Below are 20,638 nucleotides of genomic sequence, written 5' to 3'. Positions count from 1 at the left end.
ATTGTGACATACCGTCTTCCAGGAATTTACCTAGAACACAGCACAGAAACATAAAAAGATACAAAATAAGAGAAATTAAGACACATGGAGGGATAGAGTGAGAAAGTCCAATGAGCATCTGATGGGAATTTCAGGAGGAGTAAGGAAAACAGCAGAGGCATGTAGTATTGAAAAAAAAAGGAAAACTGCATTTTTCAGTCAATATCGATGAATCCTAAAATTCAAGAAGCACAGTCCAATGTTGTATGAATACAAATGAATTCACAGCTAAACACATAGTAGTAAAATTGCAGAATACCAAAAGCAGAGCAAAAATCTTAAGAGGCTAGGAGAGAATTGTTCCCAGCACAGGGAGAGGCTGGGACAGAGACCCATGGTGGGTTCTGGCTCCCAGGCATGCTCTCTTAGATAAGTACAGGGTGAACGTTGCTCTTAGAGCTGTAGTAACTATTGGGTGCATGGACAAATGCAAGAGAAACATTTTGAGAACAGTAGGCAACCAGGACTGCTGAACTGAGGTGTGTATGAAAGACTATTTGTAGTGTCTATAGTTGTGCCTATAATAGAAATGTGATTTCACTTTCTAAGAATCCAAAACACGTGTAATAAACACAGTGCAATCTCTCACATCCTTTCTAGATGTTTTCTAGGCTGATTACAAATACTAATGAAAGTTTGAATAATAGTAATAAACCCCAGAGACAAGTTCCAGCCACCTCTGTGATCAGTGTAGATGTCAGAGCAGATGTCTCCATGACTGTAAGATGTGAAAGAAAGAAACCTCTGCCCCCCAATAGCATTGGATAACATAGAAGAAACCAGAAAATTAGAATGATCTCATTCTCACTGTATGGTATGTGCGAATGTTGTAAAACACTGGAAAAGAAAGACGTGGTATTCTTTGCTCTAACCCTCTCAACTGTAGGCTTGGCTGTGTAGGAATTACCAGACTTGTTTACTCACCTATCCTGTCTACACAGAGAGGTCACCTTGAGGAAGTACTGTTCCAAAACAAAGTCCTATTGGTCATTACTAGAGGGAAATGAGGGAGGGGGAGGTAGGAGAGGGTAAAGGGGGATAAATGGGGATGGAAGGAGACATGACTTGGGGTGGTGAACACACAATACAATATACAGATGATGTATATTATAGGACTGTACACCTTGAACCTATGTAATTTTATTAACCAATGTTACCCCAATAAATACAATAAATAAATAAATAATAAACAGATAATGAAAAAAACACCAAAGTCTTATTCTCCCCTTTCTGTCATGATTAGATCATCAGTACAGGGAAGAATTGTGATGGACAAAAACAGCTCCCTTGTATAAAAAAGCCTATCCTTATGGATATATATATATATATATTTGGTGCCCCTAGCCGTTAGGGCCTAGTGGGAACTGAACCCGGGCCTCGCTGGTCCACAGGCCGACGCTCCAACCTCTGAGCCAAACCGGCCAGGGCTGGACTAATATTTTAATGTTAAAGTACTATATATAGCCCTGTGAAAAAAGAGGGGCTAGTGTAGAGCAAACACTTTGACAAGCGTTTTCCCAATGAATTGTTATCTGTAAGCCTTGGAGGGAGGCACACTATCGTCATTTGTACACATGAGAAAACTGAGGCTGCGGGTTCTATATGACAGACTAGATGGATAATGGTCAGACCATATATAAAAACAGAACTCTGACTCACAACCTACAGCAATAAATGCAAGAAACCTACCCATTATCCACAGTAACCAGCCCAGAAAGCCAACCTGCTGTAAATCAGACCTATAGGAAGTCAGACCACTATGTCTGGTAAGAATTGAGGAAATCAAACAATAACACCTATACTAGTCAATGCCAAATCTCCAGAATTTGATTAATAATCATTAGCTTCCTTAATTTTTGTCCCCACTTCCAACTTAGGACCCCCCAGAGAGAACAAAATATATACCTCTAACCAATTCACAGGAGTCTCCACTTCTAGTATCCCCCCCCTAGTTTCCCCAGGCCAATAGCCTCCCATCAGGGCATACCTGAAGCCTCCCCCTTTCCCACTATCAATCTTTCCTACTCCTTGCTGCACTGGAGTCTCTCTCTGCCAAAATGCAAGTGATGGAGGCTGATGCCACTGTGACAGCAAACTCTTGAGTAGCCTCTGCTTGTTCTCATAGGGTTCATCTTCATTTATTCCATGATAACTGGCTCAGCCTTCAGCTATGTGTGGCAGATTAGGGTCTGGAACCAAGGCCCATCTGACCCCAAGTCCATGCTTCTTCCACTGTACCCCTTGCCTTTTTTTGGAGACGGAGCCAAAAGCAGACACCAATGAGAGGCATAGGTCTTTGATCTGGCATAGTTTATTACATCAGTATGCATACAAAACCATGTAAACGCCAGGAAGTGTACAGTTTATCCTCCACAATAACCAACAGATAGCCTGTGACATTCCAGCACCCTCACTATTTAATATTTATACTTTTCACAGAAAGTTATAATCATACAAGTAAGATTATAATACATTGTTTAGAAGAATTTTTTTGGTCCATATTTTCTATTAAAACAAATAAACACGTACTTTCCTCTTTGGCAAAAGAGGTTAAATCCCCCACAGTGAACTCACAAAGCAAACTCAAATAAAAACCACTGAACATGAGGTACAGCTGAGGTCTGGGCTCATCGGGAGTTAACAGACATATACTGGAGGGGAAAAGTATTCCTTACAAAAGCAGTTCAGTTCCCAACCATCTCAGTAGAAAGAGCTCTATCTACTTAGATTTGGTCTGGATCACTTTTGTAAGAACACACTTCAAATAACTTTCTTTGTGTGTGTTTCAGAGAACAACGTGCTATTGCTGAAGGAAATCATGAAAAATGTGGGCATCTGACCTCAGCAATATTTTGAATCTGAGGTACAAAAGAATCTGACACAGTGATTCAGACCGTAATTTCTGTACCACCTTCATTCAGTTTGTTGGGAGAGCAGTTTTGGTTGCTGTTAAGTCTCAGCATTTGGCTTTACAGTTTGTAAAGGTTGATTTGCATGTGAAAGCCATTCAGTATCTGCCAGGTCTGCCCTGAGGAAGCAAAGTGTGATGAAAGCCAGTTCCTCAGGGGTCCAGGTCCCTCAGGCGAGGTCCCTGGGGACAGAGGCCGTCTGCTCCTTGCATGCCCTGACTAACCACTGCACATCCCCACCTGAAGTGGAGTCTAAGGAACAGCCAGTCACTGAGGTGGTTGCATGTTTTTTTTAATCTACAATCATAATTACTAACAGCCACCCTGGTGTGCTTTTCATGCTTCAAGTAATTTCATTCCTTCCAGGAGAAGAATGCTAACAATGCTTTTAGTTCTAGTTATCAAAGGAAAGGAAATGAGCCACAATAACAACAAGATTAAGTTTAAACAGACCTGCTGCTAACACAGTATCAGAGAAAATATGTTTAACAAATGAGCATACTATTATATACGTTTTTTGCAACAGCTGCATTCTCCCACTTAACCTGTGTGAACTAAATCTGATAAAGCACACTTAAGTTACTTTAGCTCTTGTTAAATACAACTCTGTACAGACTGCACATTTTATACCACAGCAGCTCAATATCACAGTTGGAGAAATGAAAATGCCATCTAAAAATTTCCATTTTTCTAGCCCAACAAAACCCAATAGACTCTTGCCCAAAGAGGCAGAACAAAACCAGCTGCACAACTTTGTAAACAGTATAAGAGGTGGTCTCTAAGATTCCACCGTAGGATCCTATTAAATCACACACACATACACACACACTCTCTCTCTCTCTCTCTCTCTCTCTCTCTCTCTCTCCCCGCCCCACCCCCCCACTTGAAGCCATCTCCCTTCTTCCAGTGCCGCACAACCCAGCGCTCAGTACCACAGCAGGTGTCTTTCACATTGTGTTCACAGAAGAGCGGTCACAGCCGTGGGGCCGAGGGGCCTGAGGCAGTCCCTGGGGGCTGAGTAAGCGTCATTCATCTGGGGCTGGCAGGCGGGCTCCGCACACTCGGCGGTGGAGCAGCCCCCTGCTTTGGGCTGATCGTAGCCCGTGTGTGTGAGCACCGGGCTCTGCGGCCTTTGGTAGTCCCGGCTGGAGGCGCAGGCCCCCGCGGCGGCCGGGGAGAAGCCGCCGGCGGAGAGGCAGGGCTGGTGCGTGGGCGCGTGGTAGCCGCTGTGCGCGGAGAAGGTGCGCGCGCGCGCCACCTGCCGCTCCACGATGGGCGTGGCGTACTCGGGCTCCAGGTTGGTCAAGGGCAGCGCGTACTCGTGGCAGTTGGCAGTGGGAGGGCAGCGGTAGTGGCTGCCGGACTCAGCGCTCGCCCCAGCCTCGGGGGCCTCAGTGTCCATGGGCCGGAAGGTCGAGCCCTTCCTGGTGACTGTCCCAGTGCCAATCATGACAGGCTGCTGGTAATCTGAAATCAAGAGGGAAGCACACTGAGTGTGTTGCTAGGAAGTTTGATTTAATGCCGAAGAAACCTATTGAGGATTGTAAATAAAAGACGAGCTCAGTGAGAGGTAACTCTGGAGGTGGACTGAAGAAGGAAATATAAAAAAGCAAGAAGTAAAAAGCAAAGAGACATGAAACACAGAAGTCACAAGGTAGGGAACGGCCCGCACTTCAGAGACGGAACCAGAGGACCGTATTAGCCAGGATGCAGGTAGGGTATAGGAAAGAGGGGCGCCAGAGACCCTTCCACGGGAGGCCTGGAACACCGGGGGCAGAGTTGGGAGGCCACTTCGAGCAGTGCACGGAGCGTATATGGGGAGGGTTAGGAACGTGGGTTTGATTTTGGACCCTCGGAAGAAGTGGTGCCACCTGCAGGTGGAGATGTCCAGCAGGTGAGAATTAGGGACTCATTTGGGACCAGGAGGAAAGTTTGAGTGTGAGTAGCTGAGTGGACAGATATGCAAGGGCTTTGCTAGGAGCCCTGGAGTGAGAGAGACTGCTTAAGGGGAAGACTGCAGATGCGTGGGGGCAAGACTGGTACCTCGGCCTTGCACATTTAGGAGCCTGAGAAGTACCGCGCAGCGAGGAAGTAGGAGAGACTGCATTGGATGCCGAAGGAGAATGAAAGGAAGGAGAGGACAGACAAGGGGTTCTCGTCTGCCTTCATCCCCAAGATGGAAATTGAATTTTCAAGGGAAAGGAACAAGAAGATGGATTTTGGCTGGACAGATGCTCTGTTCGCCCCTGAGGCATCTCAGGCAACCTCTCCACTGGCACCTCTCCGACTGATATATGCACGCAGCACCTGGGGACTGGTCTCAGAACACTCCCTGACAAGTAAGAAGCCAGAGCAGTGTTGCCACTCAGAGTGTGGGCTGTAGATGCCTAGAGATCTGAGAACTATTTGTGACAAATCTGCAAAGAGATGATCACAGAAATTGAGAGCAAGTGTTAAAAACTTACAGCAACTTGAAAGAATAATTGTATGTCCCTCGAGTCTAATAAAAAAATTAGAACTTTGTATTTTGTATGTCTCTTTTTTTAAACATCATTATTACTACCAATTTATATTGTATTTTACAAAAGTATTAGTCCTGGATGGGTTAGAAACTTAAAAAAAAAAAAAAAAAAAAAGCAAAAAATGGATCTTTCCCCATAGTTTGAGAAGCTTGACCCTTGATGATGCCTGATCAAGGGACTCAGAGGCTATTCTGACACTGGACAGGTGTTTTCAGCTCCTCCTCCTCTTCCTCAAGGGCTGGCGCTGTACTTAACTCATCTTTCTAGTCCCTCTTTCCTAGTGCCTTCATCAAAACCTTAGTATCAAAAGCAGATGAAGTAAGAGTGCTCAGGTTTTGGTGGGACTTCAAAGCCATTACTTTGGTATCATTATAGCTACTGCAGGTGTAAGAGCCTCGGTGGAATGGGGCTCTCGAGAAATACCCCTGTCAGTTTGCAACTGTACAGAATGTAGAAAGAAAACTTCACACATTACTGATTTAGAGTACCCTATCTGAACAGCAGGATTTTAGTCTGATTTCTCTCCTGGTCTCCCCCCTCCCACAGGCAACACCTGCTTAGCAGCACTGTCAGAGGCTTGACACTTACCCGCCATGTCCCTTGAAATGAGGTCTAACCGTTGTGCCATCTCCTTTTCATTATCATAGCTGATGGTAAACTCAGCTGACTGATGTCTGGCAAAGGGATATTTAATCTGCTTCCAACAGTCTGGAACAAAGATAACAGGAAACAAAGTGCACATTCGCCACTGTTCCACGACGTGGTCCTACAACAGCCAGAGGTCAGGCTGCCTTCTGCCAGTTACCTTGTGATAAATTCATGGGCACAGTGCTTCAGGTGTGTGTGGTAGAAACAGCATGCTGAGGTTGTTATAACCACAGCAAACACTATCCCAACCCTGCTTTCCACTGTGCCTTTAAAATGTAGCTGTGTACCCATCAGGTCCCAGATTCTCTGTTAGACCACCTGGCATGGTTTGCCACAGCATTTGTGACCTTGACGAATCAGCACAGCTGGCTGTTTAGACCCTGTGGAGGTGGAGGCCTAAGCTGTTTCTGAGATTCTCAGTGACCCTGCCCCACAGCCCTCTCTCTGGACCACCACTGATGCATTGCTTGGGCATCCTGTGTCCTGAGGATTCTCTGAAAACTGAACATGAGCCCTCCCTGTCCTTCCCACACTTTCCCAGGGAGGAAAATACAATGGAAGCCTGCAGATGCTGCGTGCTGGACAATGTTAAGTTCACAGATGGGGCTTTTATAACTTCTTGTGACAGGCATGTGTTGACCTAAACGCCAGTGCCACCCCTGCACCCCAATGTTGATAAATGATGGGTCAATGTTGAACAAAAGTAAAAGTCATCTGTTCCTTAAAACTCTGAATTAAAAAGATAGGATACAATATATTCGTTTCTTATAAATTTGCTAACTTAAAGGCTATAGATTCTATTTTCATTTTATTTTAAAATGGTGGTTTTAATGGTGCTTTTAATCAGCAGATCCTGTCCTTTCCTTAAAGACAGAATAAAATTGGAGATAGAAATTTCAACTAACCTGTTTTCTGAGCTTTAGTGGGTGCATAAGGAGTTCCTTTCTTCTTCCTCCTATCAAGACAAAAAATCCTTCTGAAAAGGTTTCTAAATGATAAGTACTGTTTATAAAATACTACTTAATATTTTTACCTCTATCTAACATGTTTGTAAAATGCAAGTTAACATTTTATCTTGGAAAAAGTAAGAAGTAATATTGCTTTTCTACACATGAACATCTTAGTAAACATTTTGGCTTTGTGATTGTGTACACAATTAGAGAAGAAATTAAAAAATGTAAAGTCACATACTTTCTGAGGGCTACAGAGACCCCCATTCCAGCCATCAGCAGGGCAAGCAGGAGCACCAGCGGGGTGGCAACCACTGCGACGTTGACTCCTACGAGTGGAAGCAGCACATTACAATAGAAACAACCTGCGATCCCATTTCATGACCTGAAACTCAACATTCATTTCAAAGTTTTCAAAGGGCTAATGTATGGGGGAGATGAATACATGCTAGGCATTTACTGACCTTGGAAAGCAAAAACAGAGAATTCAAAATTCCGGCTGAGGTTCAGAAAAATAAAATGTAACGCCTCCTGCCTCCACCTTTCCAAAGGCAGTTTTATTTTTATTTTTTTAAATTTAAAATTTTTTTCAGTTGTAGTTGACATACAATATTATATTAGTTTCAGGTGTAAAACATAGTAATTAGACATTTATATAATTTACGAAGCAATCCTCCTGATAAGTCGGGTATGCACTTGACCCCACACACAGTTATTACAATACTAGTGACTATATTCTCTGTGCTGTACTTTACATCCCTGGGACTGATTTTACAACTGGCAATTTGTACACCTTAATCCCTTTCCTTTTTTCACCTACCCCACAAACACCCTCTCACCTGGCAACTATCAACATGTTCTCTGTATCTATGAATCTGTATCTGTTTTTGTATGTTTGCCTACTTTGTTTTTGTTTTTTGTTTTTAGATTCCATATATAAGTGAAATCATATGGTACTTGTCTCTCAATGTCTGACTTATTTCACTTAGCATAATAGCCTCTAGGTCCATCCATGTTGTCACAAACGGAAAGACTTCATTTTAAAAGGTAGTTTTCAATGTTCTTCAGGGATTAACATTTACTCTGAGCTTGTTGCTTGGATCCCATTAGACTTCAAAATTCTGAACTGAGCAGAAGGTTTAAAGCTGCCCCTCCCAGCCAGGAGCTATCCAGACAGGTCAAGAATTTCTGCATGTGGAGCTCTTAGTGGCCAGTTCCCCTGACAGTGGTCTGGTTTGGACCTGGACAGTGACAGAGGCCTGGGGACCTGGGGCTTCTCGTTACCAGTGCTTCGAAGCTGGGGACTGAAAGGAAATACTGCTAGATGACCTCAAACAGCATTTCCACCCTGCTGCATGAAACAGCAGACTGTGTCTTCCTGCAACTCTTTCTGCTTTAAAAAAGGAGGTCACTTTACCAGGCACTACAGTAGGCCCCAAGCTTGTAGAAACTATACAAACTAAAGAAAAAATATCTGTTCTTCATCCTTCTTTATCTGTGATCCCTGGGAAGAAAATATAGAGACAACCAGGAGTAGAAAAGTATAGTTCATAAAAGGAAGGATAAGGAACTTAGAAAGGAATAAAATTTACATAAATATCTGTGGTGTTATTTATAAATGTATAAAATTGGGAAAAATTTAGCAACTTAAACATCTAACAATAGGGGAATGGGTTAACTAAATAATGGTATTTCCAAATGAAAAAATACTATAAAGATATTACTAATTGTGTTTTTCAACTATTTAATAACATTGAAAATACACTGTTAAGTGAAAAATAGATGCTACCTAAGGGAATGTATGGTGTGCTATCATTTTGTCTCAAAGTTATAAATATAAATATAATTGATTGGATACAGAGAAATATGGTGATTATCTATGGATGTTGATTTATAGCATTTGTATTTATATTATTCATATTTTTCTAATCTTTCCAAATTTTATAAAATTAATACACAAATTCTTTTATATTCTGAAGAAAAATAAATGTACTTTTAATGTTCATTACTTGAATAAATTATACACTATTATATCCAGAATTCAAAAAGTATATAAAGGTATGGAAGAAATGTTTGTCTGCTACCTTTGTTTCTCCTCCACAGAAAACCAAATTATGTTTTCTGACATTGTTCCAGAAATACCAGAATGGATATGTATATATTTTACACACATATTAGATTGCTATAGCCCGGCTGGTGTGGCTCAGTGGTTGAGCGTCGACCCTGCATCAAGAGGTCACCGGTTTGATTCCTGGTCAGGGCACATGCCCAGGTTGTGGGCCCAATCCCCAGTGGGAGGCATGCAGGAGGTAGCCAATTGATGTTCTCTCTCATCGATGTTTCTATCTCACTCTCTCTCTTTCCCTTTCTCTTTCTCTAAAATCAATAAAAAAATAATTATTAAAAAAATAGATTGCTATGTAGACTGTTGCTTATTTACTTAAGTTGCCAATTTATCTCAGAGAGCCTTCGAGATTACTAACACTTTCTTTTTTGTGGCTGAGGAGTATTCCATTGCATGGATTGCTATTATTTTTACATAAAATATTTACTTAGTGTTTGAAGGCAAACTCTATCTTTTCTACTTACAATACTGCAATGAATAGTTATAGACATACATCATTAACACACATGCAGATACCTCTGAACCATCTGCTTCCGGACATTTATATGACAAAGAAAAAAAATTTTGTTGAAGTTACTGTCATATTGGTTAGAGTTATACCCCTGAGGAAATCACCGAAAAATGACTGCTCTACCTGTGGGCATTTCTTCAGAGGGGATGAGTTTTGTGACTGTCTCATCTTCTCTTTTAGTCGAATCAACAGAATTTAAACTGGTTTGGTGCCACACCAATGAGTCGTTACCTGAGAGAGAAGAGATATTAGAACAACCACATTAGCAACAACATTTGTGAAAGAAGATGACCAGAATCAGTTACCCACTAACTCACCCTGACTCCTACCTTGTGTAATCTGGCAACCGATGAGCTCCACTGTCAGAGCGACCCTCTGGTGCCATGTCTGGGGAATGACCCGCACATATCTGGCCACGATGGGAGGGATGAAATTGTTCATCACTGGATCCCGAAAATTAAAGTTGCCCCGAAACACCTGTGGAAACAGGTAACTTTCACCTGAAGATTCTATTAGTTAGTTTTTAGGTCTTTATCAACCCATTCATACCTGGTTACGTGAAACCAAACCCAGGATTCTACGTCTGTTGCATTTTTTTAGACACTCTTGATAACAAAGATACAAGGTTTTGCAAACAAAGGAGAAGTTATCTAACCAAGATGTTGCTACAAATCTGTTTTCTGGAAACACATTGGTAAACATATTTGGAGGCTTGATCTCCTACTCAGTTCTTTCCTCCAGAGTTTCTCTTACCTTTTTTTCATTATTCACAATTCCTTTGTAGGTCCTCCACTTGGAGTTGTTGTTTTTGAAGTTCACCACAAAACTCTTAACATAGAAGTTGAAATTTGGTTGTGTGGATTCTGTGGTCCTAATTCCTTGTAAGAAAATATTTATAGTTTAGTTTTTTAAATATGTTATATACAAAATGTATTTTCACTTCAGGTTTCTTCCCCCTCATGTGAAATCTCAAATCATTTCACAGACCAACTTTTCTTACTTGCATTTAGATACCTGATCACAGATGATTGTTTTCACACTGAGATATGCCAAGCGAAGGTTCACCACTGAGGTACCAGTGCTCTAACCCATGCATTCATATCTACAACCCACCCACAGGCTCTTCCACAGAGACAACGTGAAGATTAAGATGTGGTGGGCCTGGAGGCATCTATGTAACTCAGAAACCATTTCAACTGCAAGTCACTTTGTGATTATGAAACTGCACCTGTCAGTACCTGTTATTTTCTTTTCCTCTCCCAAATCTATCTCCAGCCACTCTCGTTGTTTGTGGTTCTTGCTGCTGTCCCCCAAAGCCCATGACGAGCCTTGGTCCTGAAGTCGGGTTTGGCCAGGAGACCAATGAACCTGTTGTCCAAACTCATCCACCCACTGCCAAGAAGAGGCTGCGATTTGCCCGTCAGTCTCCAAACTTAAGGATGTGCTGCAACCTAGAAGTAAAGAGAAATAAAATATTTCAGATATAAAACAAAATGAAAGCAAAAACATAACTGTGTCCTCTCTCATCTAGAAACAGTCAGCTGTTTACTTCTATTGTGATAGCAAATCAACTGTTTAATTACTAGTGTTTTAATGACTCAGATTTGCATTTGACTCATTTGCACTGCAGAGTCTTGAAATTATTGCTGCTTCTCTTTTATTTATTTATTTTTTTAATCTTTATTGTTGAATGTAGACTGTATTACAGATGTTCCACATTTTTCCCCCATTGAGCCCCTCCTTCCCACTCCCGCCCCCCTCCCACCTTTTCCCACACTATTGTCTGTGTCCATTGGTTATGCATATAAGTTCTTTGGTTTATTTCTTCCCCCCCCCCAACCCCTTTCCCTTTGAGGTTTGTCAGTCTAGCAATGAATTTGTACTTCTTAATCTCTTCACCTTTTTCACCCATTCCCCCAACCCCCCTCCCATCTGGCAACCAACAAAATGTTCTCTGTATCTATGAGAATGTTTCTGTTCTGCCTGTTCATTTTGTTTGTAGCTTCCATTGTTGATAGATATGCATTCATTGCCATTTTGTTTGTTCATATATTTTATCTTTTTCTTCAAAAAGACCCTTCATCATTTCATATAATAATGGTTTGGTGGTGATGAACTCCTTTAACTTTTTCTTGTCTGGGAAAGTTTTTATATGGCCATCAATTCTAAATGACAGCTTTGCAGGATAGAGTAATCTTGGTTGTAGGTTCTTGCTTTTCATCACTCTGAATATTTCTTGCCACTCCCTTCTGGCCTGCAAAGTTTCTTTTGAGAAATCAGCTGACAGTCTTATGGGAACTCCCTTGTAGGTAACTAACTGCTTTTCTCTTGCTGCTTTTAAGATTCTCTCTTTGTCTTAAACCTTTTGCATTTTGATGATGATGTGTCTTGGTGTGGGCCTCTTGGGGTTCATCTTGCTTGGGACTCTCTGTGCTTCCTGGACTTGTATGTCTGTTTCCTTCACCAAGTTAGGAAAGTTTTCTGCCATTATTGTTTCAAACAGGTTTTCGATTTCTTGTTCTCTCTCTTCTCCTTCTGGCACCCCCAAGATGCGAATGTTGGCACGCTTGAGGTTGTCCCAGAGGCTCCTTACACTATCCTCATTTTTTTGGATTCTTTTTTCTTTCTGCTGTTCTGATTGGGCATTTTTTTACTTCCTTATATTCCAAATCAATGGTTTGCTCCTTGGATTTACGCACTCTATTACTGAAGCTGTGTAAATTATTCTTTATTTCAGTTAATTCCTCCTTCAATTCTAACTGTGTATCCATGATTTCTGACTGGTCCTTTTTTATGCTCTTGAGGCCCTCACTAAGTTCACTGAGGTTCTCAGTTCATTGAGCATCCTTATAAGCAGTATTTTGAACTTAGTATCTGTTAGGTTGCTTATCTCCATTTCGCTTAGTTCTTTTATTGGGGTTTTATTCTGTTCTTTCATTTGGGACCTGTTTCTTTGTCTCCTCATTTTGGCTGCCTCCCTGTGTTTGTTTCAGTGTATTACTTAAAGAGAGGTATGGGGTTCGCTGAGACCAGATGCTGCTCGTTTGAAAGAATTTAGGAAAAACCTGAAGCAGGATCCAAGACAGGCCAATCCTATGGTTAAGCAAGTGGCAACAGCTTGGGTGGGCTTGAAAGTTGGGTGGGGTGGGGCAGGGCCTCAGGGAGTCAGCAGGGCGGGGCTACCAGTGTGAGCCAGGTTGCTGGAGTCCCTGATATGGTTTCTGTCTGCCGCCCCTGGGAAGGGCTCACCAAAGGAACAAAGGCCTCTTACAGCACGTTTGTCCCCGAGGAAGCCCCCTCTCCAGCCCTCGCTCCAGTGCCAAACAGCTCAGTTCTTCCCTGTATGTCCCTGGTGCCCCTGGAGCTGCCTCCCCTCCGAGCTTAGAGGGAGAGAGTCCGATAAGTCCGTGCGCGGGCCCTTTAGGGAGCTGCCTGGGGCTCCAGCCGCATCAGCTTCCCTGAGCCTCAGTTCCTGCTGGTTTTTTTAGCCAGAAGTTATGGGGATTCTCTTCCTGGCACTGGAACCCTGAGCAGGGCACCTGGTGTGGGACGGGGACCCCTCAGTCCTCAGGAAAGACCTTCCCAGCTGAGGTGTCCTCCTGATTTTTATCCACCACACGTGGGTGTGGGACGTCGCGCCTTGGTCCCTCGCGCCTCCACCCCTCCTACCAGTCTGGATGTGGCTGCTGCTTTAATTCCGTAGTTGTAGGACTTCCATTCAGCTTGATTTCAGGTGGTTTTGAATGACGGTTGTTCTATAGTTTAGTTGTACTTTGATGTGGTTATGGGAGGACGTGATACCGCGTTTACCTACCCACCATCTTGACTGGAGAATTATAAGACATTTCTGTTGCCTGCATTTCCTCTGAAATAAAGAATTCTTTATGCTTTTCTTCAGCTGCCCTTTCTACCAACTTGTCAAAAGGTAAAGTTCTATATACAAAGTTCTTACTAATGAAGTCCATCTGGGCAACTGCAGCAACATGGATCTTCACTTCTTTCCTCCCTCCAACTTGACTTAGGTAATCCACTGTCCATTTGCTTGTACATGTCCCCAAATCAATTCCTTCCAACACTAGAGGTTTTCTCTGTGAGTAGAGGTGCTGCATGAAGTGCTCCTGCGAAACACCCTGGAGCCGGGGCACCGAGACCGATTGCCTAGCCATGGCTCCTCATACTCGTCCTCTCCCAAGTTCCTCTCTTTTCTTCTTTTTAAATATTTTTTAATTGATTTTTAGAGAGAGAGGAAGGGAGAGGGAGACAGAGATAGAAACATCAATGAGAGAAACACATCGATTGATTGCCTCCTGCATGGCCCCCACTGGGGAAGGAGCCTGCAACCTGGGCATGTGCCCTGACCAGGAATTGAACCGGTAACCTTTTGGTCCATGGGTGGATGCTCAACCACTGAGCCACACCAGCTGGCCAACTGCTTTTCTTTTTTGTTTGTTTGTTTATTTTATCCAGGTCCCCTCCCCAGCCCCCTACCCTCACTCACTGCTTTACTTTTTAATGGACTTTATTGAAGTCACATTCCTTATAACTAACATCTTTGTCCCCATTGTAGATTTCCCTATCTAACCTAATTCACCCTGATTTTAACAGAGTGTCTTAAAGGTTTAAAATGCTGAGGTTCTTCTTACTTGATCAGAGTGGGGTCCAATTCTGTACTTCTACAGAGCAGGTACTTCAGATGCTCTGAAGATCAGTACATTAGGACCTGAACTATACCACTTCTGAGGGAATGTGTTGGGACTAAATAAAGGCCACACTCCTCTTTCTGGACAAAGAAGATATCATATTGTTCTTAAAATACTTTTAACAATACAGACAAATAAAAAAAAAAAGAAAGTGAAAGGCATCATCAGAAATGAGACAGAAAGAGGAGTCAGTCTAGTGGCAGCATGCAGGGTGGGGTGGGTCCCTCCAACCTTAAGGGCTCACATCTGAGCTTTACCCCCTAGGGAGCCAGAGGACACAGGACAGAGGACAGGTCCTTGCCATGGCAGAAGCACAGGGGAGAGCAGAGCGCCAGAGAGCTCTGCTCTTGCCCCTTATCCCGAGAACCAACAATGATAGCACAGAGAGCAAGGGCCCTGCTGAGACAATCGGGGTTTGGTGTTTCCCTGAACGCCTGTGACCACATCAGATTCACAAAGCCTGTCTCGGACTTCACCCTGGAGGAGAGGTGAGATGCAGAATGAACTTCTCCCTCTCTGTCAGGTAGGGCTCAGAATGATAATTACATGAGCTTCGTGTGGAATAAGATCTAGAAGGATGCATATGAAGGGTCAACCGTGACTTACTGACAGAAAAGAGAGAACTTTCACTTTATAACAAACACTTTGATATTATACAAAATAAGTAGTTTTATATTGGTAATAAAAGTATATATATGCATTGAAAAAAATATTCTACTTTATGAGAGGGGGAATATTTATACAGACTATATTCCATGATGGAGGGGATAAAAGCCTTTATTTTATATACTCATGTTTAATAACTTAATTCAAGAAACCTACAAACCAAATTGCACTATTTAAAAGCTTTTCTGGCCCTGGCCAGATAGCTCAGTTAGTTTGAATGTCATCAAATATGTCAAGGTTACAGGTTTGTTCCCTGGTCAGGACACATAAGGGAAGCAACCAATGAATGCATAAATAAGTGGAACAACAAATCGATGTCCCTCTCTCTCTCTTTCAAATAAATCAATAATATTTTTTTAAAAGGCTTTTTTTGTTAAAACTAACTAACATAAAGGAATTGATGTTAAAATAAATGTCATTTCAAATTGTCATTGTTTTCGGCAAAACTTTGAGAGAACTTAGATTATAAAGAAAAATACTTTCTGCTTAATATTAATATTAATTGGGCTTATTATCCTGTATACTTTTAAGTCACAGCATACTTAATGATGTGTGACCTGAGGAAAATAGAAAGAAAAATCCTTTAAACTATACCATCGGAGGAATTTGTAAGAATAAATGACCACTGAAGATTTTAAAATATCGAATTCTTAAGAAAAGCATGATCCTTACCGTTGGAGGTAAACAGAAATCGCTTGTCTGACAAGGAACCACTGAAACAGTAAACACAAACACGAGGAAGTGAGTTAGTTAACTGAATCTTAATGACTGAGTGCAATAGCACAGGGCCCACCCATACAGCCTCCCTACACCCCCTTCAATCTCCGTAGCACCCCAGCGAGGCCACTGTTATCATCTTCATCCCTGGTATGTTACAGACCAAGAATATCAGGTCCATTGAAGGGAAGTAACTTTCCGCTCAGCTGGTGTTGCTCAGTGGATTGAGCGACATCCCATGGACTGAGAGGTCCTGGTTCGATTCCCAATCAGGGAACATGCCCATGTTGTGGGCTTGATCCCCAGTAGGGGGGCGTGCAGGAGGCAGCCAAGTGATGTTTCTATCACTCCCTTCCTCTCTCTTTCTAAAAGATAAATAAGCATATATATATGTGTATGTGTGTGTGTGTGTGTGTGTGTGTGTGTATGAAAGAAGGTAAGCAACTTTCCTAAATTCATATAGGTAGGTGACAAGTGAGCAGGAATGTGAGACACTGCTTCTGAATCAAAATCATTGTATTGAGAAGAAATGTACAGATATACAGTTTCAGGAACAACCCAAATCCCAATTAATTAATGTATGCTGATAGAGGCAGAAGGGGTCCCTGCCCTGAATACTTCCTTTGATTCAGGAGTCACCGTAACTGCCCCACTCACTGTCAACAATCAGACCACTGAGAGAAATGAAGAAACCTGGCACTTCTAGAGGAACAGCAGGTCATTTGCTAGCTGCCTTCTCTGCAGCCTTCTCTACTCCTTGCCTTAGGGTCCTGCCCCAGCATGTTGCTCTGAACAGCCTCAGCCCAGTCTCTCCAATCACACTGTAGCAATCGGCACCAAGCCATGAACCAGCGCCTGCTTCTGGATGACAAGGTGCAGCTGCCTTGAGAAAAATTCAAAGCATTTCACTTACTGGCTGGAACTGGCCCTCACGGCTCTAAGACTGTCCTCCAGTTCATCAGCATTGATCTCTGGGCCTCCGGAGCCCTGCTGCTCTACAGCTCATGTTAATGTCCTGGGAGAAGTTATCAAATCAGCCTCGGTCTGCAGTTGTCTTCTTTGGAAGAGACCAGATCTCTAAGGCCTAACACTATATTTAACTTTAAAAAAAAATCCATCACCAACTTAATGGTGTAACAATACATAGAATGAAGAGACCATTTGGAACTCTCAAGATTAATCTTATGGACTTAGTACTTACTATATTAGATACTAGAGGTAAACATTAAAAGGTAGATGTCACTGTGTGTTCCATTATTTTACAATCTGAGAATACAATTTATATTTTAATGTTTAACTCTGAAATATATGTGGCAATAACAACAGAGAGTACAGAACTGTGAATCCATAGGAAACCCAAAAAATAGTTAGATAAGAGTATGAGTACCTTCCCATCAATGTTTTTCTTAGAAGCAACAGGTAGTAAAACTCTCTGGAATGAATATTCTCTTTCATGTGCTTTGTCCACTCTCAGGCAGAGACTCCATCAACCCAGGTGTTCTGCATAAAGGTTCTATTATAATCTCTGTGCCGAATAAAAAGCAGGCACCAGTCATTTCCCACATGAGAAAACTCAGACCCACTTGGGTCAGGGGACTTGACTAAGCTCACATTTGGTAGCAAAGATGAGAGGAGGACCCAGCTCTCCTGACCTTTAAAGAAAGATGCACATTGTTGCCATTCATATTTAAATTTTTATTATGATTTATTTAGAGCCTTTCTTTGACTGCTTTTTCCATTTTCTCTAATGTTCCTGCACTAAGTATTTCACTTGAAATTCGGCCCAAATAAACTCAAACAATACTGCTGTAACCCTGAGAGCCTAAACTTGTTTCTACCACCAGGAAACATTAAAATGTTGCTGCTGTTGTTAAAAAAGAGAAGTTATGGTGAGAAAGATCCTTTTTAGAGAAGGAGATGCCAGGGAAGTCCCGGGTCCTAAAATCTCCTTCCTGACTTTTCTACATTATCAGTGGGAATATGTTTTTCCATGTGTTGAACTAACTGAATACAACCATTCAGAGAATTCTATAGGTAAGTGTGACCTTTTAAAACAGAAAATGCACTAGAGATGTTGGGATGCCAAGGCTTTCACACATTAGGGTGAATTAATTAAATTAGATTTTGGGGACCTCAGCCTTCCCAGAGGGCTACAGAGGCGATCAACAATAGTCTGATGTGAACAAAAAGAAAAGCCTTCCCTGCCTTTGGTTTGAGCCATCATCCTCTGTGTGAAGTCAGCGCCTCTTCCTGATTCCATTCTGGTCTCCTCAGATCCAGGAAGTAACCTGACCCCGGATGAACCCCAGAAGAACCCTGGATGTTTACTTTAGGGACTTTTTCTTCCTCAGCTGCAATGCTTCCTTCTGTGTTTTTTCCTGAACACCAAACAATCGTGTGTGGGAACAGAGTTCAATGACCGCATGTGCACTGGTTCCCCAACAGCAAAGCAGCGCAGATAAAAACAACTGCTCCCTGAAGATTTGGGAATCTAAATGAGTGAAAGAGACTGCAGTAGCCTACAGTTTACTGCTCTCGCTGCACAAAAGTCAGGGCAGAATTACAGAGCTAGAAGGAAGAAGGGACCCTGGGAGAATTCTGGATTTTCTATCTACTCACACCAACACACACTTAAGAATATTTATTCAAATAATTATATGGCATGTGAAGCAAAAATTTTCCTACTTCATTAATGATTCTGATTTCTGTCCTCTTTTTTTGCATCAAAGTTTAATTTCAAATTATATAAAGCAACTTCATAAGTATTGATATTGCAGAAGTAATTGAGAACATGTTTACTATTATTCAATAGTTTAAGTGATTTTTCTTCAAAATGAAAATAACACCCTATATTTCTACAAGAGAAGCATTCAAATGTATACAGACATAGGCAAGAGATTCCAAAGAGCAGATTTAAAGCCAAAGGCCAGCTCTTCATTTTGAAGAGAGTAGCACCCAACAAATCTAGGCCACAGCCTGCTGTCTTCCTGAAATAACACCCTAGTATCAGTAGGGAAAAAAATACCCAAAAAACTAAAATGAAACAGATCCTCAAAAGTCAGAGTCAACAGCCTGGCCAATGTAGCTTAGTGGTTGAGCATCAACCCATGCACCAAGAGGTCTCTGGTTTGATACCTGGTCAGGGCACATGCCCAGGTTGTGGGCCCGATCCCCAGTGGGGGGCATGCAGGAGGCGGCCAATCGATGTTCTCTTTCATCGATGTTTCTCTCTCTCTCTCTCCCTCTCCTTTCCTTTCTCTCTAAATTCAATAAAGAAAAAAAAAAGTCAGAGTCAACAGTAATCTCACTTCTAGGAACATATCCAAAGAAGTCTGAAACAACAATCAGAAAGAACATATGTTCTTAGCCCTATATTCATAGCAGCACTATTTACAATTGCTAAGATCTGGAAACAGCCCAAGTGTCCATCAGTAGACAAATGGATAAAAAAAGCTGTGGTACATATACACAATGTAACATTATGCAGCTATAAGAAAGAAAAATTTCTTATCCTTTGAGAAGACATGGAGGGTCCTAGAGAGTATTATCCTAAGTGAAACAAGCCAATCAGAGAAAAAAAAAACATCACGCGATCACTTATTTGTGGAATATAGTGAACAAAACAAGCTGATGAATGAAACAGACCCAGAGACATAGAAGAAGGGTACAGACTGACAAACCCTCAGGAGAGGGATATAGGGGGGAGGCAAGAGATAAACCACAGAACTTATATGCACGTATGTGTAACCATGGACATAGACAACAATGCTGGGGTGGAGAATTGAGAGGAGGGTGTAAATGGGGGAAAAAGGAGAAACATCTGTAACAATAACAACAAAAAAGTCAGGGTCAAGCTAACATTTAAAACTGGTGCACAAGCAATCATTTTTACTCTAAATCAGGATATAATTTTAATATTGCAAAAAGTTTGAGGCAAATATATTAAGTGAGAAATACACACACACACGTGTGTGTGTGCATGAATATGTATACTGTATATATATAAAATTTCACTTTTATATAGCACATATGTAGACACACACATATATACATATAAATTTTATTTGAGTAAGAATTTTAGTTTCTAAAGGCATCTGTAATGTAAGCTTTTAGATCTTTAGCACAAATTTTGAACTAATTTGTCTTTGAATGTTCAGATAATATGAAAAAACACTTTGGGCCTTTTGTTGAAAAAAAAAAAATCCTATCCAGAGGGAACTAAATGGGAAGGTCAAGCAGAGAACACAACTATAGAAGGAAGCCTGCACATCTGGGCGTGCAGTGACTGCCCTGTCCTAGTGGATGACTGCCGTTTACAGGTTACACACAGCATTGCTCACCATGCCTGTGAAAGGGCTGGACTGGAACAACCTCTCCAGTTACCTGCTAAACTCAGAACTGCCAATGGGAGCTCTGCCTCTTCTCAGCCACCCCCCAGCCAGCCTGCTGGACGTGACCTGGATGTGAGCATGGTGTGCTGACAGCCACCACAACTCCTCTCTGGCATCTCTTCCCAGGTCTTGACTCTACCACTGTGTTCCCCTAAGCCTCAGGCCTGCCTTCTATCAAACCCAAGGCCTGTGTTGTTCTGGTGGCCTTGGAGCTAAAAGCTCCTGCTTCATCTTGCATATAGATATTCTAATCATTAGAGGTATTCTGCTTGGTGCTTGAGTTTTAAAAACACATCCCTCCTAATTTTCCTTCCCTTGACATAAAAGAAGCCTAAAATCTGTACTTTCTTAAGATGGGTTTGCCGATGAGATCTCCCATCTTCTCGGTTGGTGCCTTCTCAATCAATAAACCTTTTCCTTATTCCAAACTCTGACATTTTGAGTTGTGGCCTTTTGAAGC

The 20,638-nt window shown here is 42.0% G+C and overlaps 1 protein-coding gene across 1 annotated transcript in view; it reads right to left on the bottom strand.

Moving 5' to 3' along the window:
• Positions 1–3,835: 3,835 nt before the first annotated feature.
• The window catches only part of DCBLD1 (discoidin, CUB and LCCL domain containing 1), a 65,563-nt gene continuing 48,760 nt past the window's right edge, over positions 3,836–20,638 (bottom strand). Inside the window, exons 7-15 of the mRNA XM_036248353.1 lie at positions 15,743–15,783; positions 10,943–11,155; positions 10,458–10,582; positions 10,034–10,181; positions 9,828–9,935; positions 7,310–7,397; positions 7,024–7,073; positions 6,059–6,178; positions 3,836–4,415 (exon numbers count right to left, since the gene is read on the bottom strand). Of these exons, the coding sequence (XP_036104246.1) occupies positions 3,907–4,415; positions 6,059–6,178; positions 7,024–7,073; positions 7,310–7,397; positions 9,828–9,935; positions 10,034–10,181; positions 10,458–10,582; positions 10,943–11,155; positions 15,743–15,783 (1,402 nt within the window). The 3' untranslated portion in view covers positions 3,836–3,906. The remainder of the gene's footprint in view (positions 4,416–6,058; positions 6,179–7,023; positions 7,074–7,309; positions 7,398–9,827; positions 9,936–10,033; positions 10,182–10,457; positions 10,583–10,942; positions 11,156–15,742; positions 15,784–20,638) is intronic.

Source organism: Molossus molossus, unplaced genomic scaffold (genome assembly GCF_014108415.1).
Source record: "Molossus molossus isolate mMolMol1 unplaced genomic scaffold, mMolMol1.p scaffold_m16_p_8, whole genome shotgun sequence".
NCBI lineage: Eukaryota > Metazoa > Chordata > Mammalia > Chiroptera > Molossidae > Molossus > Molossus molossus.
The sequence above is the reverse complement of the archived record's forward strand: the minus strand, read 5'-3'. Positions and strand labels throughout refer to the sequence as shown.